The 27402-nt window shown below is 40.9% G+C and overlaps 5 protein-coding genes across 6 annotated transcripts; 1 reads left to right on the top strand and 4 right to left on the bottom strand.

Annotated features, from left to right (window-relative positions):
- Nucleotides 1-1776: 1776 nt before the first annotated feature.
- Nucleotides 1777-6536, bottom strand: LOC149386136 (phosphoinositide binding protein). The gene is made up of 3 exons (XM_089625387.1): nucleotides 6210-6536; nucleotides 5909-6077; nucleotides 1777-5337 (listed from the first exon to the last, which is right to left on the bottom strand). Exons 1-3 carry the CDS (start codon nucleotides 6321-6323, stop codon nucleotides 2033-2035), a joined length of 3588 nt encoding a protein of 1195 aa, XP_089481513.1. The 5' UTR covers nucleotides 6324-6536; the 3' UTR covers nucleotides 1777-2032.
- Nucleotides 6537-8391: 1855 nt separating this feature from the next.
- On the bottom strand, nucleotides 8392-10364 carry LOC149386135 (BTB/POZ domain-containing protein At3g22104-like). Its single transcript, XM_089627251.1, has 2 exons — nucleotides 9432-10364; nucleotides 8392-8882 (listed from the first exon to the last, which is right to left on the bottom strand). The coding sequence occupies exons 1-2, from the start codon at nucleotides 10215-10217 to the stop codon at nucleotides 8517-8519; spliced, it is 1152 nt and encodes a 383-aa protein (XP_089483377.1). The 5' UTR covers nucleotides 10218-10364; the 3' UTR covers nucleotides 8392-8516.
- A 1405-nt stretch (nucleotides 10365-11769) lies between these two features.
- LOC149386134 (eukaryotic translation initiation factor-like protein) lies at nucleotides 11770-15549 on the bottom strand. 2 transcript variants are annotated; one of them, XM_089626053.1, is made up of 6 exons: nucleotides 15259-15549; nucleotides 14368-15079; nucleotides 14097-14275; nucleotides 13088-13124; nucleotides 12637-12701; nucleotides 11770-12538 (listed from the first exon to the last, which is right to left on the bottom strand). In XM_089626053.1, exons 1-6 carry the CDS (start codon nucleotides 15354-15356, stop codon nucleotides 12037-12039), a joined length of 1593 nt encoding a protein of 530 aa, XP_089482179.1. In that variant the 5' UTR covers nucleotides 15357-15549; the 3' UTR covers nucleotides 11770-12036. The 2 variants fall into 2 exon arrangements, with proteins under 2 accessions (XP_089482179.1, XP_089482180.1); XM_089626054.1 differs by having other exon boundaries at nucleotides 14097-14272.
- A 1152-nt stretch (nucleotides 15550-16701) lies between these two features.
- LOC149386133 (biogenesis of lysosome-related organelles complex 1 subunit 2-like) lies at nucleotides 16702-17642 on the top strand. The gene is made up of 2 exons (XM_089627158.1): nucleotides 16702-16977; nucleotides 17067-17642. The coding sequence occupies exons 1-2, from the start codon at nucleotides 16864-16866 to the stop codon at nucleotides 17355-17357; spliced, it is 405 nt and encodes a 134-aa protein (XP_089483284.1). The 5' UTR covers nucleotides 16702-16863; the 3' UTR covers nucleotides 17358-17642.
- Nucleotides 17601-19806, bottom strand: EMB2076 (Pentatricopeptide repeat (PPR) superfamily protein). The gene is made up of 2 exons (XM_089627157.1): nucleotides 18199-19806; nucleotides 17601-17906 (listed from the first exon to the last, which is right to left on the bottom strand). The coding sequence occupies exons 1-2, from the start codon at nucleotides 19735-19737 to the stop codon at nucleotides 17670-17672; spliced, it is 1776 nt and encodes a 591-aa protein (XP_089483283.1). The 5' UTR covers nucleotides 19738-19806; the 3' UTR covers nucleotides 17601-17669.
- Between the last annotated feature and the right edge of the window lie 7596 nt (nucleotides 19807-27402).

The following is a 27402-nucleotide window of genomic DNA, read 5'->3' as shown; positions in this document are numbered from 1 at the left end:
ATGTTGACATCTAATAGTGAAGGGTAAACATAGATGTCAACATTGTTGACATAGATGTTGATATTTTGGAAAAAAAATTAACATTTTGGTGGAAAGTGGGAAAATGTTATGAAATTGGTGGCAAATTAAGCAATTTCTCATATATATATATATATAACCCTACAAATTTTCATAAAACACCAAAACTTACAAATTAACTACAAAAATACATTTAAATAAATTTAAAAATTCAATTAAAACATAAATAAATTTAAACATAGATCATAAATTTAATCATCTTGTAATATTTATTTCAGAATATTATTATTTTTTAAGTTAGTACATTTTAATTTTTGTTATAAAAGTATAAGAATTATAACTGTTTATTGAAATATTTATTAGGATAAATTATAAGAATCCCTCCTGAACACAGGTCTTGGTACCGCACCTCATCTTCAATTTGCCACAGAAATTACTCTGAACTCTTGGTTTTCTCTCACGTTGCCCTTTCCGTCAATATTTCTCTGTTATCTCAAAAGATTTTGATCACGTGAGGATGATTTCGAGGTTATAATGATATTTTAACCCAATCGAATACATTTACCTATTCTTTAATATTTGAATAATTTAAAAAATTGTTTTAATTTAAGTTAAAATGCGTAAATATATATATATATATATATATATATATATATCTGATATTAAAATTAAAAACGAAACAAATCCAAAAATCGTAAAATCTAGGATTTCGACAAAATGGTGAAAAAGCTTCGTGGAATCCTCCACGACCCTTGAATCTTAGCATTTCTTGTTTTCGAACGAAGCCTCCTACGAAGAAGAAGAAAGCCCAATCTCCGAAGAAGAAGACGCCTACTAATGTTGAAAAAAAAACCATAAAGATAATTTCACTCGAAATCGTCTTCACGTGATCAAAACGTGCCGAGATAACAGAGAAATATTAGCGGAAGGGGCTACGTGTAAGAAAACCAAGAGTTCAGAGTAATTTTTGTGGCAAATTGGAGATGATGGTGAACATCGTTACCAAGACCTAAGTTCAAGGGGGGTTTTTATAATTTATCCTATTTACTAATAAAGTGGTTATTTAGTTTTAATAATATAATAATAGAGATTATTGTTTTTAGTGGAAAATTTGGTGCTATGACTGGAGTTGGAAATAAAATTAGTGCTAAAATACACAAAAATATTGTGATTTTAATACCAAATTTAGTGTTAGGGTTGGAGATGCTTAATTACCATTCAAGTACTTACTAGACCTGCCAGGTGTCAGATTTGATAATTCATCTCTCGTGGATAATCTCGTTTGATTATCATGATATGATTTGGCTTAATTAGTTCACAAGGATTAATAAAACCAAGGTTCAAATGGATGCATTTTTTGGTGAAATCGACATACTAATCCCAACCTTTCTTCCGTGCTCAATCGTTCATGCCTATTTATTTTTAGTTGGATTTAATAGTATTAAATTCATCATTAGTTGAAACTTAATAATTGATTAAAAACGTAATAGTTCTACTATGTTAAAGTGACTACAAATTGTGACGTTTCATCTTCAAACCAATTTGCAAATGAAAAATGAGTAACACATAAATTTTATAGTTTTTGTTACCTAAGAGTTGGTATAGTGATCACGCCATTGGTTATTTACAAGAGCTGCTGTTTTCAAGCCCTTGAAAATATATTAACTGCCAGTGTTTTTCAGTTTCCAAATATATCATTTTCTAACGACAAGTTATCTCATTCATTCTTATTTCTTCTTACCAGGCAATGTGTCAGCATGTTGTGAATTGGCGAAGATAATTTATAATATTACAAACAATACACAACGGTCATTTTACAGCTTTCAACTAAGGAAAAAATTTATTGAAAAATAGATGTATATAGCAACGAATCAGTTGCTAGCAGGACAGGGTAGTGTTCCATCTTTTACATACTTGCAAGAGACGCAACCAAACGCGTATGTGGTGTGGAGAGCAAAACAAAAGAAAAAAATTTCCATATCCACTTCGGATTTCTCATCTTCTAGTCGAAAAATCAAGAAAAGGAATTCAATTTCTTCTCGAGAAGCTTGGCGTTTCGAAGCACGTCCAAGGCCTCGGCCTGCTTCCCCGAACGCTTCAAGTGGATCGCTTTTAGCTTCTCGGCCTTTATCTGCTCTTCCAGTTGAGCCCGCCGCTCTCTGTCGGGACTATCGTTGGTCGTAGCGGCGGTCGGTTTCGAGGGCTGTGATCGATCTGGGACGGGCGGCGTAGCTCTGGCATCGTCGATCCCGATCGCCCTCAGAGCCGACAAAAGCTGAGGGTCGAGAAAATCTTCGACACCGAGATTATCTCTGTCCGCTTCGGCTCCGTCGTTCGGCGCCGATTCTTCCAGCCGGGCCTCGAGCGATTTGGCAAGCTCGAACTCGGCATCTGCTTCTTCAGCCCTGCCTTCTCTTCTCAGCTTCATAGCCTGACGCTTGTGAGCGAGGGACTCTTGCTGGAGCTTGAACCGGTCGCGGCCCGAGAGTGGCTTTGGTGGGATGGCCGACGAAGAGCCCGCGGCCGATTCCTGGGCCTTGCTTGGGCTGGTTGTGGGCTCGGTGTCGTTTTGGGAGCCACGCTTCTCCAACAGCTTGGCTTGCCTCAGCTCTTCCCGAGCTTCGGCTAGTTTCCCTTCTCTCTTGAAAGCGAGCGCTTTCCTCTTCCGAGCCAAGATTTCTTGCTTGAGGGTCGTTTCGTTGTTCGGAGAAACATGTTCTTCGGCGGGATTTTCTTTCTTCGCGATATTTTCAGTACCCACGTCATTGTTTCTAGAAACAGAAGCATGTTCATCGGTAGGATTCGATTCGTTAACGAGCGGCTTCTCAGCAGCAATTTGAGGTCCGGCCCAGTAATCACCGGTCAACAAATCAATCAAATTTTCTGAGTTTCCGGGTGGAGGAGGGACAGCAGTGCTTGCAACTGGCGGCGAGTTCAAAGGAATCAAAAGATCGGAATTTATGATTCCAAGGTTGGCCATCTCACTACCTATGCTTCCACTATCAGTTTCAGAGTTACTCGGCGGTCCAAAGTTATTTGGTTTCTCATCCTTTGCGGCTTCTTGCATATACACCTGTTGTTTTGGGGCTTCGAGTTCTTCGAGCTGAGCCTCGAGAACCTTTGCCGCATTCTGCAATTCTTCGGCCTCTTCTATTTCTCCTTTCCTTCTTAGGGCAAGGCCTCTTCTTTTCAAATTCAAAAGCTCCCTTTGGATTTCGCCTTTACTCCTCTTTACAGTGACAGACGTGGCATCAGAATAAACAGCAGACTTTGAAGCATTTTCGTTACTCTTTTCGCTAGTGACTAAAGTCTCTTGTGCACCGTCATTCCATCCCAAGTCCTTCAGAACCGATAACATCGCCGGGTCATGCATGTCCTTTTCTGTGACCATCTCTGCATCACCACGGTCTTTATCTGCACTTTGTGGCACTTCTGTTGTTGGTTGTTCCAATTCTGCGATCTGGGCTTCTATATCTTTTGCCTTCCTCGAAACTTCTTCAGCCTCTTCACTCTCTCCCTGACGCCTCAGTGCAAGGGATCTCCTTTTTAGCCCCAAAAGCTCCCTCTGAAGTTCTGCTCTGCTTTTTCTTGGTCTCGCAACCACGGATTCGCGTACTGGCACAGGAGGAGAATCAATTATTTTACGGGGCTCGGCTGAAATGTTCGCTGGAGGGTCGTTATGTTCCTCTTGCCAACCTAAATTCTTCAGTAGAGAGAGATAAGACGGGTCGTTCATGTCTTGATCGGTCACATTCTCGTCCTCCTCATCTACTCCCGGTAGATTGTCATACGCCAAATTTGGGGGCTTAGTGCTTGCAGACACGGGCATCGCTTTCGCATTTGGCGGAGCTTTATCCATCTCTTCAAGCTGCTGCTCGAGAATCTTTCCTTTCTTCAACTCTTCTTCGGCCTCATCCAATCGCCCTTCCCTTTTCAACGCAAGAGCCTTCTTTTTCAAACTGATAAGTTCTTTCTGAATCATCAACTTACTCTTCCTCGGCGCGGGTTTCGATTCGAATCTCTCTACGGCATTTACACTTTCATCGCTCAGGATTGTTTGCGTTGACGAGTGACTAGCAGCTTGAGAAGTAGAATCTTTCGCGAAATCTCCTTCTCGTGACTCAAAGGTTTCAAGATCCTTTTCAAGCAGTTTCGCCTTCTTTAGCAGCGACATCGCCTCCGACACATTACCTGCTCGTTTCTGAGCCAAAGCTTCTCTTTTCAGGGACAGAATTTCTTTAGACAGTGCTTCCGTGTCAACTGCAGCGACCACTGGAGCATCGCTGCCGTGATCATCATCAGCCCATCCTAACGAATTCAAAGCTGCTGCAATATCGGGGTCTTCCATATCCTCTTCCGTCACATCGAAATTACCGTTCATTATTTGATCGGCATCGCCAAGAAGACTGCTTATATCAAAATCGGGCCTTTGCTCATACTGATCAACAGACAAGTCTTGATTATCACTGTCCAAACTTCGGAGCAAAGCAGAAAGCTCGTCGTCGGAATCTTCAGCTCCAGCCAAAAGTTCCTGTTCTTCAAGCTGCTTTTCTAAAACTTTAGCTCTCTTTAGTTCCTCCTTGGCCTCTGCCAGATTCCCTTCACGCTTCAGCTCAAGTGCTCTCTTCTTATGAACAAGAACCTTGCTTTTGTCTATTCCGAGATTACCACCTTTATCTGTTTTTGTCTTTTCTGCCACCTCGCCTAGAAGAGAAGAGAATTCGCCTTCCAAGCTGGTGTTAGCCTTTTTCTTATCTTCACCCTGCAGATCCCTATCGGACCACCCGAGTTCTCTGAGCTCGGCCGCGAGGTCGTCTTTCTCTTTACCCTCTACACGAGCGACCTTATTTCCTCTTCTAGATCCTCCGGCGTCGTCTTTATTCGGGCCCTCTTCAACATTTTGAGACACCAAAGCCTTTCTACGATTTTTCCTTATAGATATCTCCAACGCGTCGGCCTGCCTTTCGAGCTCCTTTCCTCTTTTGAAAGCTCTTAGAGCCTCGTCTGATTTCCCATCCCCTTTCAATACTCTGTACTTCTTTTTCTCTTCCACAGCTTGCCGGCGCAGATCCTCGGGGCTAGCAGGTTCTTTCTCGGCCGCTTGACCATCATTAAACACATCAAGAGAAGCGCTTCTGTTCACTTTCTCTCCCCTGTCAATACTGGTGCTTTCATGAGAAATCAGCGACGTTGCTCTCTCGACGCTTGAAACACTCTTGCTGCTTGATCCCATTCCAGGTGCAAAAGATTCCTTTTTGTCGTTACCCAAAACCTCACTCAAAATGTCATCCTCAGACTTCGGTGGGGGCTTTGAACTTGCTGCAAAAGAGAAATAGAACATGAAAGAAAGAAATCATAATTTCTGATCAAGCAGACCCATGGCACAACCCTTCTAGATTATCTCATTCAAGGGTGTTCTAGCTAATAGCTAATCAAAACTAATCGTTTGCAAAAAAAAGCCAAGCTTTGTCTAAAAGTTGTGAAATAGCCAAAATTTTCAAAAACAAGCAGGCGTCTAATTTTCCGACTCTTATCAACAATTGTTTTTATTGACAGTGTCAAAATACAGAATCATAAAACATTAATTTGACTATTTTGCTAAACATCTAAACCTTTGGCTATGTTGCTAATCAGTAAGTTCAAAAGGCTAATTTGATTTTTTTTTTTTTTTTTATTCAATTTAAAGCCATCATTTCCATGTGCCATTAGATGAACCAGAATGAAACACGGCAAAATAACAGCAAATTAGTTATCTACATTAAGCCTTGTTTTTTGGGCTACAATATCAACACAGGTGATCGGAGGCTTCAGATTCCCGCGACTCATTCAATGAGCGATCATTATGAAACGTGAGAAATAAAGAAGAAGAAGAAGAAGAAAAAGCTGTTACCTTTGCCAGCTCTAGTTCTGTTACCGTATCGCATCTCGAATCTCGCGGCCTCCTCGAGCGTCTTGCAGGGCTGGCAAATCCTCACCGGAGAGTCTCCTTGTCCCCTCAAAACCATCCTTTGGCTCGTACAACTGTTGCAGAGCAAACCACCGCATCGCCGACAGTGATGCTGAGATTTCCACAATATCAAACTCTATGACTTGTTCCAATATTTTTTTTATAAAAATTAATTGAGAGAGCCATCCGTTAATTGAACTGCATCGGATGAATTCAAAACCCTATGATCGAGAACGGGATTAACCTTGCGGTTGATGAAGGAGAACTGAGACGAACAGCCCTGGCAGTGCGAGGCATCGACGACCCAGTTGTTGCCTCGCTGAGACGGCTTCGGTGGGAGTCCGATCTTCTCCAACATCCTTCGCTCTCTTGATGCTTGGCTGCTCAATCAAACAGCATTGACCCACCACACAGAGGCCGATCTTCCTCTTCGAAGCAAAGGTTTCCTTTCTTTATGGCCTTCTCATATTTAAGAGAGAGAGTGTGAAATCGGATGAAACATCAAAGAGGTTGTTATTAGAGAACCGAGAAACTAGACGGAAAGTTGGTTGTGACTTTTGCGCAAGGGGGCAATTAAATTTTAATAATGATGACGAAGATGCAGGTCGACTCGACTTGATGACAGGGAAACGACGACGGATTGCGTCAAAAACGGCGTCGTTTGTCTTCTCTCAAGTATGTCGTTTTGTCTGGGAGAGAGTAAAAAAAAAACTAAAAATGGAAAATTTTCTCTATAATGAGAATGGTGTCTTTTATCACGTGGGAAAATATCGGAAAAATAGACTGGATTGCCCCTTATTATATTATAATAAAGTTGTAGGTTTTTATGCTCAAAAGTTTTTTCTAATTATGTCCCAATACGCAGAACCATTAATAGTTACCGAACGAGAAATTATGTCAAATAATTATTTTTAACACAGTTTTTAATATTTAAAACACTTGCTCAAATACTAAAATCTATAATTTTTCAAACACATCTAAAATTTTAAATTATAATTGAAATAAATATTAAGTTTTTAACAATAGCATATATCGTAACTAGAAGTATCGAGTGAAGTAACTTTAATAGCAAAACTAGTAATCAAATATATCATACAAATGTAACTATATATAAATTTATAAGTAATGACTTATCAAGCTTGCTAAACAAAAAAATTATGGGTACGTTTGATTATCAACTCAAAAACTGTTTTTGAGTTTTTGAGTTTTCAAGAAGTGAAAATAGGAAACAAAACTGGAAAATGTGTTTAGTAAGTTGTTTTCGGAAAAAAATTTCAAAAAATTTTGAAGTTGTTTTGGAAAAAAGTAAAGAAAACTGAAAACAAATAAAATGTGTTTTTGAAAAAAAAATTCTTCTCTTCTCTCCTCTTTCTCCTCATCTTCTCTTTTCATTCTTTCAAAAACAAAAATGAAAACTATACCAAACACTTTTTTCAGTTTTTTCACTTTCTAAAAAAAAAATGAAAACTGTACCAAACAGCTTTTTGAAAACAACTACAAAACAGTTTTTCAGTACAACTACAAAAATTAGAAAACAAAAAACAGTTTGAGTTAACTACCAAACACAATCTATGAGTTTTAACATTACCAAAACCTCTAACTAGAGGTATCAGTCGAAGTTACTGAAATTTTGAAAGTAGCAAAGATTGTAACCGAAAGTATAACAGAATGTATGTATACTAAACTCGGCGACGAGAGACTCGCCGGCTATTTTAACCCTAACTCGCCATTGTTTTTTGTCGGAACGACGACCGAAACACCGATCGGAATCATTGGCAAGAAGCTCTTCTCCGATGTAGATCGGCATGTAACCCGACGGCACTTCCGTCGCCGATGAGGCTCTTCGCAGGAGCTTCACCCGAAACGACTCTGCTCTGCTCACCGGATGATATGATCGATCTCCGATGATCGGAGGATACAATACTGTGACGAGACCGCAGCTTGCGATAGACGCCTTATCAATTGCTTCATTTGGTCAAAGGGATAATAAGTTAACCGCCCAGTTAAATTTAACCGCGATTGATGCGGTCAAAGTTTACGTTAACTATTATATCGTGGTTAAAATTAATAACTGCGGTTAACCATCGGGTTTCACTTGTCGGCTCGTGAGTCGTGCCACTCATGAAATTTCTTTTGCCATCAATAGAGCCCCACTAAAGAAGGCGCACATACCTTTGATTGCACCACATACTTCGACTGGAACTTTATAAATGACACTCATAAAGTCATCCAAACGATTCCCACGTACATTATGGGTTCATTCAAAGTCTCATAGTGTAAGTACTTTATAAAAATAATGGTCCGAAAATTAAAATAAATTGAATAATATATGGGACGCTAAACAGGTCAAATGAATTAAAATTTGAGAAACATGATCAGATAAGCAACAACAAAAATCTATAGGCAAAGAATGTGTGTCACGAAAATAAATATATCGAAAACAGACGATTCCTAATAATTTTCTTTACCGTGTCCTATATGTATCTACCAACAACATATCATAAAAGTCCTACCAAAAAACGTCATTAAAATGATTACTTTTTCCTACTAACTAGCACCCACATAGCTTTGGCAAATATCTCCCGGACCCAGATGTTCTAGTACAAGCCATTTTCTGTGTCGTCGTTGGACAAACCTTCTTCAATTCAACTTCGTTCCAGCCAAGAAGCGCTTGCAAATCTGCTTCAAATTTTCCGTTACCGTCCTCCTGAGAAAGATTTTTAAACTCCTCGAAAAGGTATATTTTACGGATCAAACTCGTGAGATTAGAGCTCTGTGACGTGAAAGCTTTCACAGAAACTCTCGAAGGAAACTTAGAGTTTGCAGCCAAATGTCTCAATGCCTCCGTCGAAAGCTTCTCGTAGTTCAAGGCACGACATAGACTTATTTTCTCTTCTTCGCGCAGCTCTCCGTGGACCTGTAAAATAAAAGAAATTATTTATCACGTCACATTTTATCACGCGAGTTATTTATTTATAGAGTGACGTAGCTAAATAACCAATTTAAAGTCATTAATTTGCAAAATAGTCAAGATTTATCTTAATTTGATAAAATAACAAAAAATGTGTAGTAATCTAGTTTCAAAAAAAAAAATTGACCCCAAGATTAATTTTTTTGAAGTACTAAATTGCTTATAATAATCGTCAAAATTTTGAAAACGTAAATTTGACTATTTTTCTGAAAAGTTGAAACGTTTGCTATTTTGTTAATCAAGAAATTTCGAATAACTATTTTATACAATTTTTCCTTATTTTTGAGATGAAACATGTAATACTTGACTTGGTGTCAAAGCCTAATGTACTCAAATGAGCGTTTGGTCCAAAAATAATCGGATCAGACCTAAAATGAGTGAATCCAAAATATTCCACCGTCTTGAAATGAATATGTTAAGAATCTCGCGCTAAAAAATCACGGAATTCAAAGTTCGATAAGAAATATGAGCAGGAAATAAAATATATCCACGTACCTCGAAATACATGTCGATGGCTTGGTAGAGACGGTCATGAGACTCGGTTGCACAATCCGGCAGAGCCGTGACTAGTTTCAAGAACTTCGAGTGTGTGATATGCGGATCCGAGGCGACCTCCGATAGGTACGAGTCCATCAACAACCCGACCTTATTCAATCGCAAACCACATCGATCGAAGCTCGAAAGAAACCACTTAACCAAGTTGAGAACGAAATCGACGTTGTACGCGAAATCACTCCCCCGAGGAGACGGGACAAGCAAATAGCCGAGCGTGACTCGATCTAGCTGCGAGCCGATCAGGCTCTCCAAGGCACGCATGTGTATCTCGCTCACTCTGACCCTCGAGGCCTCTTGGTAAGCGTCGAACAAGCCCTTGAAAGAGACGGACCGTTTATCGAGCAGAGAGAGAAGACTAATGACCGCCTCGGAGGTCTCGGTGCTGTGACATTTGGACTTTCGATAGTAGAAGAGAAACTCGGAAACCAAACGGTGGTTTAGCCCGTGGGATATCATCGTATTTATCAGCTTCTCGACGAAATCGGGGTTCAAGAACACGAGATCTTCGAACCACCAAGTCCTCGGAGAGTTCCTCAAGCTTCTGGACTTTCTTGCGGTGGAAGGTAATTGAAACGCGGAATGATCTGAAGGACGAGGCAAAGCGAGCTTTTCGACGAGACAGTCCAAGACCCTCTGAGTAATAAAAGGACTGTTTTTGCTTCTAGGAAGTGTTTCTTGACACTCTTTCAGAGCCGTTACGAGCTCGGACCAAGTCCACTCTATCATGTTTAGAGCCAACGGTTGGAAATTTTCGAACTTAGATCTCAAAATATGCTTTTGATTGGACAAAGTTGTGAGATATCGGCCAATGAAAAGCAGAGATGTTATAACTACAGAGAAGAGCAGCTTATATATCGTACCTTAGCCATCACAAAACTTGCTCGCCATTGACGTAGACTGAGAATTTATGTACCAAAAACGACTGATCAACCACGCTTGCCAAGCGTTTACGTAATCTTGGAAAAGGCCTTCGTGGTCGTGTAAACGAGATTAAGGCACTGTGAGAGATAATTAATATCTGTAGTAATTGAAGGTTTAGGAAAGAAAATCAATTCAAGATATATTTGTGGAGCCCGAAAGGCCTGGTTTGTGACAAGGTGATTGAAATGTTTTCATTATTTTTCATCCTCTTTTCTGTATTATTGATATTGGGATTTTGAGCAACATAAGGTCAGTGGGATATGGTCGAGTCCAACGATCTCGATTTTGTTCGTTTTGCACTTGTTCAATGAGAAAGGTATAAAAGAAAAATAGAAAAAGAAAGGAAAAAACAAATACAAGAAAGCAAAAGCGATCTTGAAATTAAGAAACCAAATTAGAAAAAATAAAAATAAAAAAAGGAGGAATAATTCAGCCTCGTCATTAGGGTCCATGCAAAACCATGCTGGTTTACTTTAAGAGTATATTTGGTTTGACCTAATTTTTAGCGTCCATACGATAGATATAACAAAGTTGTTGGTAGTAATTTTCTTTGTTCCGTTACTTATGCCGCCAATTTAACGCTGTAGTTTTGACTGACCGTATTATCTTTGAGGTTGGATTCCACTAATAATTGGAGGAATGTAATTTATTTCTTGATAAAGATTTGACTTGTATCACTTTGCATCTGAATACGGATTTCAATCAATTTTAATCAATTTGATATGTGAAACGAACGCTCATCTACATCAACCACTACTATAATGGTCCCACTCGGTACATGTTGCTACTCCATCCTAGGAAATTCTTAGACCAGAAAAAGAAAATGATTAAACGCGTGTGGGTTTTCAAAGTAATGAATGTCTATCACTATTCAATGGTTGCGGGCGTGTTAATTCTGGATTACTAATGCGAATGTGCTACACGACTTGCAACTCCGTCAATTTTGTGGAAATTTATATATGGTAATTTTTTTTAAACGTCTTTTTCAAATTATTAACAGTTTTTTTTACAAATCTTTACTATTTTGTTATCTATATAACTTTAATTTTATTTATAAAGAAAATGACAACCTACCACTTAAGAAAACGTTATTTAAAAAAACAATATATTTAGAATAAGCACTATTTTGAAAATGTGCACTTTTAATACACTCTTTTTGTAATTATAAAATAAAATAAAGATCAAATAGCACATAAATTTATATGCCAAATTTCTCGTGCGAGTTATCTATGATATCACGTATCACCAAAATCTGAGATGACATTGTACTCAAATCCATTAACCCCTGAGTGCGTTACTGGTAAATCATTATCACGAACAGAAAAATATTATACAGTTAAGAAACATAAAACACACGTAGGCAACTATAACATCACATCACTTTCTCTTAAAAAGTATGAGAAGAATGCAGTACTTGTAAGCCAAGAAGCTCCATGAATGAAAGATAACAAATGGTTTAAGAAAGTTGATTTAAAAAAAAAATGTCCTCTTCCAAAATTTAGAAACTTGAATCAAAGAGACCATTTTCGATGAGAAACAAATGGGCAACCACTGTGCTCTTTGGAAGGGGACAGGTAATTAAAAGGAAAAAGGGATGGTGACAAAGAGGACATTAAAGTGTGTTTTAGTAACCGTTGATCTGAGGCTGAGGCCTTGGCGTCGGACTCGCCAATCGCGAGAAAGGTATCTGAGGCTGAGGGCGGCCAGGTAAATTCCTTTGGGCGGTTGTCCGGTCCTTGGGACTGGACACCGATGACTTGGAGAACGACGTGGCGAGCTCAATGGCCGACGCCACTTTCCCGTAGCGCGGACCGGAAGAGTCGCCGGAGCTCGAGTTTGGCCTCTGCTCGTCGGGTTTACGCCAAGTCTCCGGCGACGGAGCTCTCTCCGGTTGCTGCTGAGGCGCCTTCTCTGTCTCTCTGTTGCTCCTCCGGTTGTCTCCGCTTCGCCAGTTTCTCCGATCGGACTCCGCCACCTGTTCCTTCCTGTCAGCTTTCCTTCCGAGCCGTTGGTCGGCCGCGGGATTCTCGGTCCTCGCCTCGACTTCCCTTCTATCGAATTTCTTTCCGGTCCGCGCGTCGGTAGCGGGATTCTCGTTTCTTGCGTGACCGGAGAATTTCTCGACCCTGTCAACAGCGATTGATGAGTGTAAGTTGACGCTCTCCCCAAGCGAATTTCGGAGAGAAAAGTAACAGTCGGGATAGAGTCTGGATTAAGTAATCACCTCTCGGCATTCTGAACAGTGTCGTGGTTGATTACGACATCGTCGACCCCTCTTTCTTTCAGAACCTTAAAACAAATCAAATGAACAAATTCAACATCAAGCAGAGAAGCCCAGAGTCGCTAGTGATAGTAATTCATTCAGTAGAAGACCATGACAGATGAACATATTCTTGAGATGAGAACTAAGGTTCAGTGTTATATCTTGGTAGAGTTACAAAATAACAATTAAAAGAAAAATGCTAGAAGGGTGTCTGGAGCGGAGGATGCAACATAAGACTTTCAAAGGCATATTTTGTTTGGTGTTAGATAAGGTCTAAAGAAGATACTTATTCACTAGAATCAATTATGCGATTGCACACCTGATAAAATAATGATAATGTATAATAATGTGATTATACACTTGATAAATTAATGATAATGAAATTATACATATGCAAGATTAATTTACTCACTAGTTCGCGTGGACGAGCACCCCCAAATACCGATTTCCTACACCATTGACAGATACAAAAACGTGAGCAAAATTATGAAGTTTACACATCATCAAATAGAAATCATTAAACGGCGCACTGCAGGGAATTAACTCAATCTGCTAAGCTGGAAGGTGTATCACCCACACGGAGAACAAAAAAATAAAAACAGATTCTTAAGATATCTGAGCCAGTTGAATACAAATTATGCATCCACACTAAGGTAGTAATAATGATAACTCAATTCTTCGAACATATTCCGACCATAAAATACATTATAATTTATTTGTAAACAGTTGGTTTGTGTAAACAACCTCCACGTCTTTCATGAATACTGTGTTCATTTTAAATCTCTAAGCATTTTATATTCAGACAAGTAATTTAAGTCAAACTGAGTTCTGCCCAACACTGTTCTGACCTTTATCTTATAGGTATCATAGTAAAGGATGGATATGTGACACATGCAGATATCAATACGAGAAAACAAATTGCCCAATAAATAAATAAATACAGAGAAAACCAATTGTCATATAGTGAGAATCGGAAAGGCAATGGAAACGTGAAACAGGGAAAGGGAGGGGACAGGTAAAGGACGCAACTTGTGTTGTGTACTACACAAGGGAAAAAGTCCAACCAGAATAGTGACAAAAGCTAGTTTTACATTGATGGTTTAATGTAAAGCTTCAGAAGAAAAATGGTCAAAGACAGCTAATAAACGGAAGAGATGTAGAAACAATACAGTCAGCAACACACTGAAATTCTAGCACCGGTAATATCGAACACAAATGATCTTTATTCCAAACGGCAACATATGGTAACTGCACCAGAGAAATTATGTATTTGGTCTAAAAGCCAACCAAATCCAGACACTTTTTTTTTATCTCACACACAGAAAATGATATCTACGCTACAATATCAGATTGTTTGACAGCAATAAGATAACTACAACAAATTAATCAAAATCACAATCGGAAGCATTCAGACTACTGACCTTTCACTTTCAACAACTTCCACTTTCTCAACAGGCTGAGTCCGCGGCTTTAAATTCAACTTTGGGCGCTCTACGGTCTGTTTTTCTTTTTCGCTTTCAACGCTCACTGGACTGGACTTTGCAACGTTCGAAGTTCCGTTCTTTTCAATGTATTGACTCGGACGAACTTCAGTTGCCTGCTGTCAATTGATATCCACAAAATGCATCAGAGATTGAACTCTATTCTCTTTTCTTGTCTTTTGTCTATTACGCTGATAAGAGTAACAACTACCTGAATAACAGGCTCGACTACAGGAGGTTCCAGCGTCTCGAGCGGCTTTGTTCTCGGAAGCAACTTCAACTTGGGCCGCTCCTCAGGTTCCGAACCAGTTTGAGTCTCTGAAACCCTAATGTTCTTCTCCAAATCACCAAACCCCTCGGCCACATGAGAGCCGACCTCTGGCTCCGGAGACCTCACGAGCTCTGTGTCGGCCGAGAAACTTGCGGACGGCTTCGATTGCCACCGCCCCGATGAGACCTTCTCGAGCGCACTGGCGTGGGCGAGCTTCGACACCACGTCCGGAGCCGACCACGCCGGGCGGGCCCGCTGCTCCACGGGGCCCGCCGCTGCCGCCTCCTTCCTCGCGGCCCACGCGTTCTGGTGGGACCCTCCGGTCGGGGGAGCGGGGCCCGGCGACACCTGGCGGCCCCACGAGGCGCCGGAGGAGGAGACGGACTCTCGCTTCGGCTTCGGCTCCGGTCCCGGCCGGAGGCTCTCGTCGCTGACGGTCCTGCGGGGAGCGGAGCCGCCGTCGAGGGGCTTCCTCTCGTCCTCGTCGAAGTTCCGGCCGATGTTTGGCGTGTGAGTGAGGAACGGAGCTTTGTCGTCGAAATGCCTCGCCGCCGGGGAGGTGTGAGGCCGGGGACGATTGTCGGCCCGGCCTAATTGGTTCCCCCACTGGGCCGGCCTGTCGTAACCGGGACGATCGGATGGCCTCACGATTCTGCCCAACAAAATCCCCAAACCAATCGAATCGTATCAGAAATGACAAAGCAACAGAGAAACCTAGGGTTTCGAGTTACAGATCTGGAGGAAGGTTAGTTTAAGGAACTCAAAGGAAATGAACAGATCTCGAGCGGCGATTTAGGGTTTTGATGGCGAGAAGATTAGAAAGGTACTTACAAACCAGGCGCGGAAGGGAGAGGGAGATCGGAGGGGATCGAGCCGCCATGGAAATCCTTGAGCGTCATGGTGCTGCCAGCGACTTTCTTCTTCGACATTCCTTCTCTGTAGGATGGGAAATCCCCAAATCTCAGAGATCACAAAGAAGACGATGATGAAACGCTGTTACTGTGACGCCCAAAAATGGGGAGATTCGAAAGAAAAGGCTTTTGGAGAGCGTATGTCAAAACTAAAAATCTCACGATCTCCTATTTTACTAATATTATTATTATTATTATTTTTTCTTGAAATGATCAATCTTGTAAAGGAAAATGATTGTAGGCTTATGTTAAGTTACTTAAGTCACACTTGAAATCCATGTCGAACCCTTTTAAAAACAAAAAATTTTATTGGTAAAACGTCTAAAATGCTGTTGTTAAAAAACTTCGAAATGATTAAAAGGATAAAAATAAAAATTTCGAAATCACTAAAAAAATAAAGACAAAATTTTCGAAGATATAAAAATAAAAATAAAAACTTTGAAAATAAATTATTTTGAGAATATTGATTTCGAAGTTTTTTGTCTTAATTTTTCTAATCGTTTCGAAAGTTTTGTCTTCAGTTTACTAGTGTTTTTGAAGTTTTTGCCTTCATTTTTTCTCGTGATTTCGAAATTTTTTAAAAAGACATGTTGGACATTTTACCCACCAAAAAACTTGATTTTTTTTAAAGTATTTAACATAAAGCTTTGGTTGAAAGTGAGGAGCACTGAGATTGGTTACTCAAGTTTTCCTTTCAGAAAAGTTGGAGTTCTACCATGAGTTTTATGATAATGACGATATTATACCTTAAATTTTATAAATATGCCGAATGTATACATTTTTTTTACCTTTTTATTTTGACTCTTGACACTTAAAAATACACTATCTTGCCCTCACTTTTTTAACTTATTAATTCAAAAAAATAAATAAATAAGAGAAAAAAAATCTCTCTCTCTCCTAAGTTCATAATTTAGAGAGGGAGGGGTTTTTAAATAAAATTTTTAAATAAGTGAATGCTAAATCGGATTTTCAAAAATTTATCAGAGTCAGTCAAGAAAATATCAACAAAAAATATATATTCGGCATAGTTATGAATTTTAAATATAATGTCGTCATTATCATATAACTCAGAGTACAAGCTAGATATTTCTGAAAACCAAAAGATATATATTACTTAAATTAAAGGTATAAATACGTTATTTTCTCATTTTATAGAGTCCGTTTGAATAATGGCCTATAGGTGTCTGCGTTTAAAAAAAAAAATTATGAACATTTCGACCTCTTTAATCGTTTGATTTTTGTAAACAATCCTCATTCACGGTGTTGAAAATAGGATTATATGTTTTTTTTTTACAATTATAAATTAAAACATTAAAATAGGCCGTCCACTGTGACCATTTTATCAAATATATATTATATTTATTAAAAAAAAAATATGTTTCAACAAAGTTCAGGGGTTTGTTGAAACATTTATTCGAGCTCAATCTCTGCGATTCTCAGCACTCTCTTCAAGCGCAATATATCTATTCGAACCTCAAGCGGATCCGGGTTTCTCTCGGGTTTGGATTCGGTCGCCCGAGAGCGAATGCTATCCGAGAGATCGAAGACAAGGAAAATGGCGGAGACGAACGACGAGCTCGCCGATTCTCTCAACGATCTCTTCACCAGCGTCGTTTCCATGGTCAAATCCGAGCTACAGGTGATTGATTCTATTCCAATTCACGAGGAAGCAAACAGAACTCAGTCGTGAAATTTTCCTTTTCGCCGCTTCTCATTCTCCGTTTCCAGGGGACGAACAACCATCTGGAGCTGTTGGCGAAGATGAACGATCGCCTCACGGAGGAGTACAGAGGCTACGGCGACGTGGCTTCGGGGCTTAGGGTTTTCGTCGAGCAATTGAAGTCCAAAAGCCGTAGCTTCGACGACTACGTCCAGCAAATCGACACGATCGAGCAACAAGTCACGGAGTTCGAAGCTGTCATTTCGATGCTCGATAGATACGTCTCAATGTTGGAGTCCAAAGTTCAATCTTCGTATCGCATTTCTTCTTCTCCACCTCATACTCCGTCCTCTTCCTAAAACCTCCATCAATCTTTTATCTTTCCTGCAAATCAAGTCATTGAAAGAATATTGTACTTATATTTTGGTATTACATTGAATATTTTAGGATGGCTTATATCAAAGAAAATCAAACTACTGTCATCTGATAAAACTAAAAATTACAGTACGTAATTCATTCTGTTACGTGAGGTACAATTGTGGATCTTGGTACTATCGTGTATAAACTTTTCCACATTGTACTTTCTTGGCAATGTGTAACACAACCACCATATATTACATAAATATCTACACTTTTTTTTAGAAGCAATCTATTAGTTGTGAAGTAGTTTGTCACGAGGTGAGAGAAGACAATGTTCTCCGGCGAGAATAAGTCGGTTGCCGATATCTTCGCCGCCGTCGGAGAGGGCGTTTTCTCAAGTTCTGAAGCATCAAAGCCCTGGTTTTGCCGTCCGCTCGTAAGCCAAAAGTTTGCATCTTTGCGTAGAGTTTCTTCGCCAAGTTAGCCTTGCCTCTCAGGCACATTCCCTGTATAGCCACGTTATAGAGCGACCCGTCCGGCGAACCCTCCTGCGGTAGAGAAACACAACAAATTATTGGACTTTCGGAGGCTTAATGTTATAATTTACCCATAATGGTTAAAATTATAAATCATACCAGTCAAGCCCTTTTTGTTAAAACAAAACCAAAAAAATCATATCAATTCAGGAGTTATGGCTAAAATTTAAAATTAACAAAAAGACTAAGCTGATAAGGTTTACGACTTATCGGAACCGGAACCAATATTCAAATAGTAATCATCCTAATACTCTCTCTCTCTCTCTCAAAGTCAAAATACAATGAAAAGATAGGCAGGGCTTACATTGAGGATTTGGTGTACATGGTCCCAGAGAGAGCCCCAAATGCAGAGCCTCAAGATGAGCAGGCGAGTGAAGGTGTCGGGGTCGGAGAGCATGTGGTCGTAGACTTGCAGAGCGACTCGGGGTTTCCTTGCCGTCTCGCAGGCGCCGATGACGAGATTGTACGAAGCCGTCGAGGGCTTCACTCCGCTGCTCTCCATCCGCCACAAGATCTGCACCGCTCTCTCCCACGACCCGAGCTTCGAGCACGACGCCAGAGCCGCGTTGAACACGTGGAGGCTCGGCTCCGCCACCGCCCCGAAGACCCGCAGAGCCTCCCCGTGCCGCCCCGCCCGACCGAGCGCCCCGAGGACCGCCCGCCACGTGTACGAGTCGGCTCGGTGGCCCAGCGAACTCATGGCCTTAAAAGCCCCCAGAGCTTTCTCGGCCTCCCCGGCTTTTCCCAGCGAGTTGATCAGCGCGTTGCAGGCCACGCGGCTCGGCACGAGCTCTCTCCTCAGCATCGCGTCGAAGACGCCCAGAGCGAATTCCCATTTCCCTTCCTTGGCGGCCGCGCCGATCGCGGCTTGCATCGTGTCGGGATCGGGCTCGAGCTCGGTCATTTCGACGTAGGCGTCGAGGGCTAGCTCGTTCTGGCCGCACCGAGCGAATGTGCAGACCAGGACGGAGTAGGTCACCCGGGTCCCGCCGAGGCGGCTCTCCCTCATCGATCTCCACAGCCTCGCGGCTTCGAGCCAGTTGTTTTCTCTCCCGCAGAGGGATATCATAGTGTTGTAGACGATCGGGTCGAAGCGGCTCTTGACATCGGCGTCCTCTTCCATTTCGCCGAAGAGGTCTATGGCGGCGTTGCAGCCCCGGGATTTGGCGACCCCTTTGAGTATCAAGCTACACGAGTGCCCGGTGGTGATCTTTTTCCTCTTCATGTATCCGAACAATCTCATGCCCTCCTCGACTAGGCCGTTCCTCAAAAGACACGACAAGAGCGAATTGCAAGCGTGTGACTGGGGACCAAGCCCCGATGACTCCATGGAATTCAGCAATTCCAGTGCGCTTCTGGGCTTATTCGTTTGACTCAGCGTCAAAATCCTCTGGGATAAGATTTCCACATCAGTTTCCTCCAAGAAATGAACATTATCTACACTTACAATGGCCGGCTCTTCGAGAACAGTCTTTCGCTGGTCTGAAACACCCTCTTCCACATCTGGGTCCTCGTAATTATCCAAATTACCCCAGGGAGGCAATATATTCTCAGAAAAATTGGCTTCGAATTCGAATTCTTTGAGGTCTTCTTCGTGTTCTTCTTCACAAGGATATCCGAACTCATCAGAGGTAACCGCATTCACCTTTGCGGACCCAATCATCGAACTTTTCCTTGGCACATAAACCTCATTCAAAAGGGCAAGCTTTTTACTTGCATTTGAATCCAAATGAGCATGCAAACCCTGGTTTATAGCGTAATTAGGTCTGTTGTGAACAGAGCTAATTGAACCATGGTGTAGTACCAAGCACAAACTAAACCCACTTGTAGAAACCATTTTCATCACATCATAGCCTACAAGATGTAAGGAAATTAAATTATTCAAAACACTCCAGAAAAAATGTGTCCTTGTATGAACACCAACTGTTCGAGAATATGACCAACCTAGAGAACAACAACACCGCACAAACAATAAATAAAAGGAAAAATGACATATTTGCCCCCTATATTATGGCAGATATTTCAAGTTAGTCCCCGAATTCTGAAAACGATCTTATTCATATTTGAACTTTGTTTTTGGACCCATGTAGTCCTTCCGTCATAACTCTGTCAGTCAAATAGGCATATGTTAATCACGTGACAATGAAACAAGGGGCAATATAGTAATGATGCATATGAATTCGAATTGTTTTAAGGAAATTGTTTAATAAAACGTTTTCTTAAAATAACAAATAATTAAAAAAAAGAATACCAAACGTTTTGGATATATGAAGAATTATTTGTTACCCATTCGATTCGACAGACAGAAACCCTAAATCGTGATGGTGAAAAAAAAAGAAAAATCGCCGATGAAGGACAAGCCCAGTTTGTCGAAGTCAAAATCTCCGGCGCGGGGGAAAAAGAAAGGAAAATCGCCGATGAAGGACAAGACCAGGGCGTCGAAGTCAAAATCTCCGGCGCGGGGGAAAAAGAAAGCACAATCGCCGATGAAGGACAAGACCACTCCGTCGAAGTCAAAATCTCCGGCGCGGGGGAAAAAGAAAGAACAATCGCCTTCGAAGGTCAGTCCTCAGTCAAGAAGTGGGAGAGAAGAAAGTTATTCATCATCGACGCGGCAATGTGCATCAAATCGGACCCCACGTGCATCAAATCGGACCCCACTTCAAACTGGGTGTTATGGTAAGTAATAAACGACAAAATCTCTACTGGATTTCTCTTTTGCCGAAAAGATGTTGTTCTATATGGGGGGACCAGTTTATAAAGGAGTAAATATTCTTTGTCTTTGTCCTTTGAATCCTTTTTACTTTATTTGGGGACCACTGAGTCTTTGTTTTTGTGGGACATGCGGTTAGGGTTTCATATTTATTGTGTTTTGTGTGTTGTTGAGAAGTAACTACTAAATTGTTTAACCTTAAATATTTTCGATATTGTTTTCAGAGGAGTTGCTGAACAAGTTTAAACTGAATCTTTATCACGGGGGTTCCATAGCATTCGGCAATGGCACAGCATCTTACGCTGGTGGGTCTATAACAGTATTTGAGAACGCAGACGTAGACCGGATGTCAATTATATTGTTGGATGGAATACTGATGAATCAGCTTGGTTACTGGGCGGGTGCTTTGTACTTCATTAAGCCTCAAAGGCAAAGAAAGCTGGAATATGTGGACGATGACGAGACTTTGTTAGAAGTTATTTCTGATGTTCTTAAGACATCTTGGGAGGTTAACATGTTTTGTGAACACCCAGTACAATCACCAAATACATGTCATGTAGATGAGACTGACCAAGACTTGGTTGTTGCAACTCATGACGTAATTGATGTGGAAGATCACAATGTATTCCAGCAAGGTGAAGACGACACACAACCTGCTGTAGAAGAGCCTGAACAAGTACAACAAGACTGTGGTCAACCTGATGAAGAAATGCATGATGGTGAGCATGATCAAGACAAGCAACAGGGTGATCATGTTCAAGAAGGTGTAGACATAAATGCGATGTTTGAGCAGGCTTGGGATGACATGATAGAAGAAGACCAAGATGAGTTGGCGCAACAAAAACAACAGCAAGAGGATAAAATACATCGAGACATGGCAGATCTGTTTGAAGAGGCTTGGGCTAATGTAGCTGCTGAACGTGTGGATGAGGAGCAACAACACGATGATGAGCCACAACCAGTCCATGATCCTGTTGACAATGAGCCACAACCAGTCCATGATCCTGTTGACAATGAGACACAACCAGTCCATGAAACTGAAGAAATTCAACAGGAATTTGGTTTTGCGGTAAGTGAAGATGATGTACAGGTTGATGGTGACGCTGTCGACATTGGCTTGGGCGGGTTGAATAGAAAAGGCAAAAGGGTAGTTTCCGACCACGACAGCTCAGATAACGGTTCTGACTACGACATAGATGCTGAGATAGGAGGTATTGCGTACTCGACAAGCGAAGACGAGGTTGAAGCTGACAATGGTGCTAGCACTTCAATTCCAGATAAATTCAGGGATCGCCGGAATGTGCAGAAAAAGCTTCCAAGGTTTCAGACTTTCAGAGAAGACACGGACTTGAAAAATCCGACGTTGAAGTTAGGTTTAGTTTTCCCTACGTCAAAGGTATTCAAAGACGCAATTCGCGAGTACGCAATCCGAGCGGGGAAAGACATACACTTCAAGAAGAACGACTCAAACCGAGTCCGAGCGGAGTGCAAGGACCCTAACTGCACGTGGACGTGTTATGCGTCACTCATGGCCGACACAGGTATGTTTATCATAAAGACATACAAGGCTGAGCATACTTGTCCAAGAGTTAACAAGAACAGGTTTGCTACCTCCAAGTGGTTGGCAAAGACCTATCAACAACATTTCAAAGACAGTGAATCGTGGTCCGCAGCTGACTTCATGAATCGGGTTCAGCAGGATTATGTGCTTGAGTGTAACCGGGTAAAAGCGTATAGAGCTAAGAAGATTGCTAATCGTGCAATTGAAGGCTCTTTCAAAGAGCAGTACGCCGGTCTATGGGATTACGCTGCTGAACTCAAAAGATCTAATCCTGGATCAACTGTTGAAATAGAAACCGAGGCGGGATCTGATGGTCAGCCTATTTTCAAGCGGATTTATATATGCTTTCACGGATGCAAAGCAGGGTTCACTCACTGTAGGCCAGTAATTGGCGTTGATGGGTGTCATATTAAGGGTCACCACACCGGTCAACTTCTATCGCCCATTGGAATTGATGCCAACAACTCAATGTTCCCTATTGCATATGCTGTTGTCGAGTCCGAAGGGAAGTCGTCGTGGGCATGGTTCTTGAATTTCTTGAAAGAGGATTTGAGCATCAACAATGGTCATCATTGGACCTTTATCTCTGACAAGCAAAAAGGATTGGCAGAAGCATTGAGCGATATGTGGGAGGATGGCTCAGTTCAAGCTGAACACCGTCACTGTGCACGCCATCTCCTGGGTAACTTCACCAAGGTAACAATATTTACAGTCTTTATGGAATACTTACAGTATTTGAGTAATAAATATATGGAATAGAATATATTTGAGTATACACATTGATTGACAGGTATTTAAAGGACAATATCTCAAAACCTTGATGATGGGAGCTGCTATGGCGTACTCCACACCACGTTTTGAAGCTCAGATGGAGTTGATAAAAGCAGAAGAGCCAGACGCTTACGAATGGCTGATTGCAAAAGAACCGCAACACTGGGCACGATGTAACTTCCGGACTGGCCCCAAGTGCGAAATTTTGCTCAATAACCTCTGCGAGAGCTTCAATGGGACAAGAGCTGTACTCATGGCGAGGCAGAAGCCAATCCTTTCTCTGTTGGAACGACTAAGAATGTACATTTTGCAAAGGTTCAGTAAACAAAGGGTGGCGGGTCAGAAGTGGAAAGGCGAAATTGGACCAAGGATATACAAAATTCTGGAAACAAATAAGGTTCTTAGTGCAGAGAACATTGCATATTGGTGTGAGAATCAAATTACCAGGTCTCAAATGTGTATGGTTCCATGTATGCCGTTAATCTCGCACGTTCTACTTGTTCATGCCGAAGATGGGATTTGTCGGGTACGTGGATGTTCTAAATTTAAATTGAATATTTTCAGAATTATGTCATACTTATCTGTAATGAACTTCAACCTCTATATTTGGCAGGAATACCGTGCGCTCACGCAATAAGTTGTATTTGGCACAAGCATGACGATCCACTCAAGTACGTCTCTCCGTGGTACAAGAAAGAATGTTATACAAACACGTACACCAACATGATAAACCCGATTAACCCAACTGATCAATGGCCAAGAACACGACTCACTCCCATGGAGATGCCACCAGATAGAGCTAAGCCCGGTAGGCCTAAGAAGCTTAGGCGTCTTGAACACGACGAAGTTGTTCCTCAAAAGGGTACGCACATGACACGGAAATATGTGTCTATTAAATGCTCAAAGTGTGGAAAAGTTGGGCACAATGCAAAGACTTGTTACCGGAGACAACAAGAAGAACAGGTTACTCTTTTGTTTTATACTCAAGTATTTGTGCAATTTTGTTACGTATATTAAACTTGCGTATACGTGTGCACTTTTATAGAGACAACAACGTGCAAGCAGAGGCCAAACACAGCAAGGACCTCAAACTACTCAAGCTCAAACATCTTCACAGCCAACAAAGACAAGTGCACAACCCAGTCAACCAGCCGTGCTCAGGGTAAGCAACTTGCGTGCCGTAGTGTCTCCATCCAACTTGCAGTATTAAACTTCATTTAACGTTAATGACCACTTGGATATGCAGAGAAGCCCCAGGTTTAGGACCCGTAACACCAGGCGTGAACCCTCGATGCGCCCCAGAGGTTTATTCAAGGAGTAATTACAAGCTATTGATAAGCAAGTTACATGTATTTTGAAGCTACCTTTTATGTATTACATACTTGTGTTATGGAGTATGTACTCCTTATTTTGGAACAATTATCTATTATTATGTGAATGTTAGGAGTTGTACTCCTTTAAAATTATGTCTACTGATTTTAGGAGATGTACTCCTTCTTTAGAAACAATTTCCAGGATAGACATTTTAAGACTTGTAATCCTTCTTTTGAAACTATTATGGCTACTGATGTTTGTGAATGTATCATGGAGTATTTACTCTTTCTTTTAAAACTAGTTCGGCTATGATTCTATGAAGTTTTTATATGTTATATTTTGGTCATACTAGCACATACCAAGTACACAGCATTCACCACAATTACAATATCAATAAACAAATTTCTAACAACCATGTCTTTCTCATCACATTTTCATTCACAATCACAAGTTCAACAGCCACAAATACAGTCATAGACATCACAACCGTTACATTGTTACTTCAACAACAATAGGCATAATACAACTATGATAACAAATAGAAACAACTTAATTTTTCTTAATTCACTAGCTATCAGAAACCGCATATCAACTGCGTCGATCCCATCACCACCAACTTCATTATTTTCTTCATTTTTTTCGTCTTCAGCAACCACATCCTCCTCAAACATATTGATCTTATTAAGCAACCCGGGAATTATTTGCACGGATCTCTTACACATAGGAGGGTCGATCCATTCCAAAAAGCCACAACCTTTGGAAATGTTTTTCTGAAACAATATCACAATTTCCAATTAACCCAAACCTTCTACCCAGGTTATCGGGGGTCCAGGACGTTCGTTCGACACCGCTCAAGCCGCAAGTGCACGTCGGCGTCCCTCGACCGGACTCTCGTCTTCGCTCGTCGTGACCAGGATTTGTGAATCTGGATTTCTTCCGATTCGATGTTGAGGAGCTCTCACTCGCCATGGGTAAACACGAGTTAGGTCTGTGAGATGGGTTTCGAGAATAAGAAATTGAATCGATTCAATCATTCACATAAACCCAAACAACATTAAATACAAGAAAAAACTTTTTATAATATATTATTGAATATTATTCTTGTATAAGGGTATTTGCATAATTTCACCCAATTTCGACCACACCTGGCGTGCTCTAACAGACTTTTAGACGGCATTGTTGACAGAAGGATTGAACTCGTTAAAAAACAAAGTTTAAACATGAAAAAAATCGTTTTCAGACTACGTACACCAACTTGAAAAACGTGGCAAACTCCAGGGGGCAAGAGTGTCATTTATTCTAAATAAAAATAAAAGTGGAATTTGCCGTTGAAATCGCATTATTTCATTTGTATCACAAATAAGTCTAAATTGCGGAATGTCTTTTTTTTGCATATTTGTCACCTATACAATGTCTTAATTACCCTTCTATTTTATATCCAACAATAATTCATATCCACACACAAACCCTAATCTCTCATCAAATTCCCTCCCAAACCCTAATCTCTCTAGCTCAAGCTCCGACCACGGCGCCGATCGCCGCTCCGACGAGGCCACCGCCGCCGTAACCCTCGCCGGAGCTCTCGCCGGAATCACAAAACCAGCCTTCCCGCAGCCTCGAAGCCGCCGTGCTCCGATCTCTCCTGGTGTTCGTCTTCGCCGGCAGAGATTCAGACTGGGCTCGACGGAGAACCAGTCCACGGAGTACATGGTTTCAACCATGATGAAGTCGATGAACTCACCATCACCGCCTTCACCGAGGACGGCGAGGAAGCCGAGGTGGTGGGAGTTCGTTCCGATGGGGAAGAAGAAGACGAAGGAGTCGAAGTCGGCGCCGGGGAAGCGGAGGCAGCAGAGGCGTTTCCGGCGGGGTTGAGGTCGGAGGGGGGCAAAAGCGATGGCGACGAGAGGACGGAACGACCGGAGCTGAGCCGCTCGGAAAATCGCTGACGAATTCGGATCGATCTCTCTTCTTTCCGATCGTCGGAACCCTAACACAACGACACTCCATTGGAAAACAATCCCTAAGCTTGGGGCGAAAAAAAAGCAATGAATGAGTTTTCAAGGTTTGAAAATGAGATGATCAACAAATAAATAAATTGACTACGCGGCGAAGACCTTCGCCGAAAATGGAATGGCTGACGGAAGACTCTGTATCATCTTCAAAGAGGTAAGAATTGAAGTCGTGTTTTTGGCTTTGGCATTTCGTCGAACAGGTAATACGCGTCGAACAGGTAATACACATTGAAGAGGTTGGTGTGTGTTTTACGGCGGCGAAGTGAGGAGGCAAGGCGGCAGCGTCTTCAAAGGCGGTCACGGCAGAGAATGGTGCCGATAAGTTGTCCAACGGAGTCGAGGCGCTTCAGATTATCGATTTCTTCTTCTAGTCTACTTTTGTTTTGTAAATATTTAACTGTGGCTCTATTTTCTTCTTCTAGTCTACTTTTCTTTTGTAAATATTTAACTGTGGCTCTATTTTCTTCTTCTGGTCTACTTTTCTTTTGTAAATATTTAACTACGGTTCTACTTTAAAGGTATTTTGATCTAATAATAAATAAGAGTGACTTATTTGCAACACGTTCTTTGATGGTGACATAAATGCAATTTTGTTCATAAAAAGTGACTTTGGTGCAAATCTCTCAAAATAAAACAGGTCCGACACAAATAAACTTATCTTCTTGCATCGAGGTTCTTGTTGACCACTTGAGGGTTTAAGGGTCATCTACTCCAATAGAGACCCCCAACTTTAATCCTATAAATTTTTAGATATTGCATATTAGTCCTATATTTAATGATATTACTACTATTATACTTTCATACATAATATTAAAACATATTTTTATATAAAGTCAAATTTTAAATTAAACATAGATTAAAACATAAATTACACACAAATAATAATAAAATAAAAGTTACATTTTTTAAGTCTTAATGTATTTTGTTTAATTCGAGTGATAGTGTATTAAATAGTGTACTCTTCAATTATTTGTGCTCATTTAAATTTATAAAATTAATAGTATGCGTATTTTTTTTATCCATCCACTGGTAAAAATATTTCAATTGGTTATATTAAAGTAGATATAAAATATTTTTATTTATATAAAAAAAACATAAATTTACTAAATTTTATAAAATGAGGTAAATTTATAA

This window comes from Urtica dioica, chromosome 9 (genome assembly GCF_054948205.1).
Source record: "Urtica dioica subsp. dioica isolate 48M chromosome 9, U.dioica_male_clone48M_v1_H2, whole genome shotgun sequence".
Classification (NCBI taxonomy): Eukaryota; Viridiplantae; Streptophyta; class Magnoliopsida; order Rosales; family Urticaceae; genus Urtica; species Urtica dioica.
Note: the sequence above shows the minus strand (reverse complement) of the source record. Positions and strands in the feature narration are given on the sequence as shown.

What these genes read in the sequence shown, in the direction of transcription:
- EMB2076 (XM_089627157.1), bottom strand. Translation starts at nt 19,737, where the DNA reads ATGAAAATGGTTTCTACAAGTGGGTTTAGTTTGTGCTTGGTACTACAC. An exon ending in ATGTACACCAAATCCTCAAT is followed by an intron (nt 17,907 to 18,198) that starts GTAAGCCCTGCC and finishes TCTCTACCGCAG; the next exon opens with GAGGGTTCGCCGGACGGGTC.
- LOC149386133 (XM_089627158.1), top strand. Translation starts at nt 16,864, where the DNA reads ATGCTATCCGAGAGATCGAAGACAAGGAAAATGGCGGAGACGAACGAC. An exon ending in TGGTCAAATCCGAGCTACAG is followed by an intron (nt 16,978 to 17,066) that starts GTGATTGATTCT and finishes CTCCGTTTCCAG; the next exon opens with GGGACGAACAACCATCTGGA.
- LOC149386135 (XM_089627251.1), bottom strand. Translation starts at nt 10,217, where the DNA reads ATGATAGAGTGGACTTGGTCCGAGCTCGTAACGGCTCTGAAAGAGTGT. An exon ending in CCATCGACATGTATTTCGAG is followed by an intron (nt 8,883 to 9,431) that starts GTACGTGGATAT and finishes TTTATTTTACAG; the next exon opens with GTCCACGGAGAGCTGCGCGA.
- LOC149386136 (XM_089625387.1), bottom strand. Translation starts at nt 6,323, where the DNA reads ATGTTGGAGAAGATCGGACTCCCACCGAAGCCGTCTCAGCGAGGCAAC. An exon ending in TCTCCTTCATCAACCGCAAG is followed by an intron (nt 6,078 to 6,209) that starts GTTAATCCCGTT and finishes TGGAAATCTCAG; the next exon opens with CATCACTGTCGGCGATGCGG. An exon ending in CAGAACTAGAGCTGGCAAAG is followed by an intron (nt 5,338 to 5,908) that starts GTAACAGCTTTT and finishes TCTCTTTTGCAG; the next exon opens with CAAGTTCAAAGCCCCCACCG.
- LOC149386134 (XM_089626053.1), bottom strand. Translation starts at nt 15,356, where the DNA reads ATGTCGAAGAAGAAAGTCGCTGGCAGCACCATGACGCTCAAGGATTTC. An exon ending in TAGTCGAGCCTGTTATTCAG is followed by an intron (nt 14,276 to 14,367) that starts GTAGTTGTTACT and finishes ATCAATTGACAG; the next exon opens with CAGGCAACTGAAGTTCGTCC. An exon ending in GAAGTTGTTGAAAGTGAAAG is followed by an intron (nt 13,125 to 14,096) that starts GTCAGTAGTCTG and finishes TCAATGGTGTAG; the next exon opens with GAAATCGGTATTTGGGGGTG.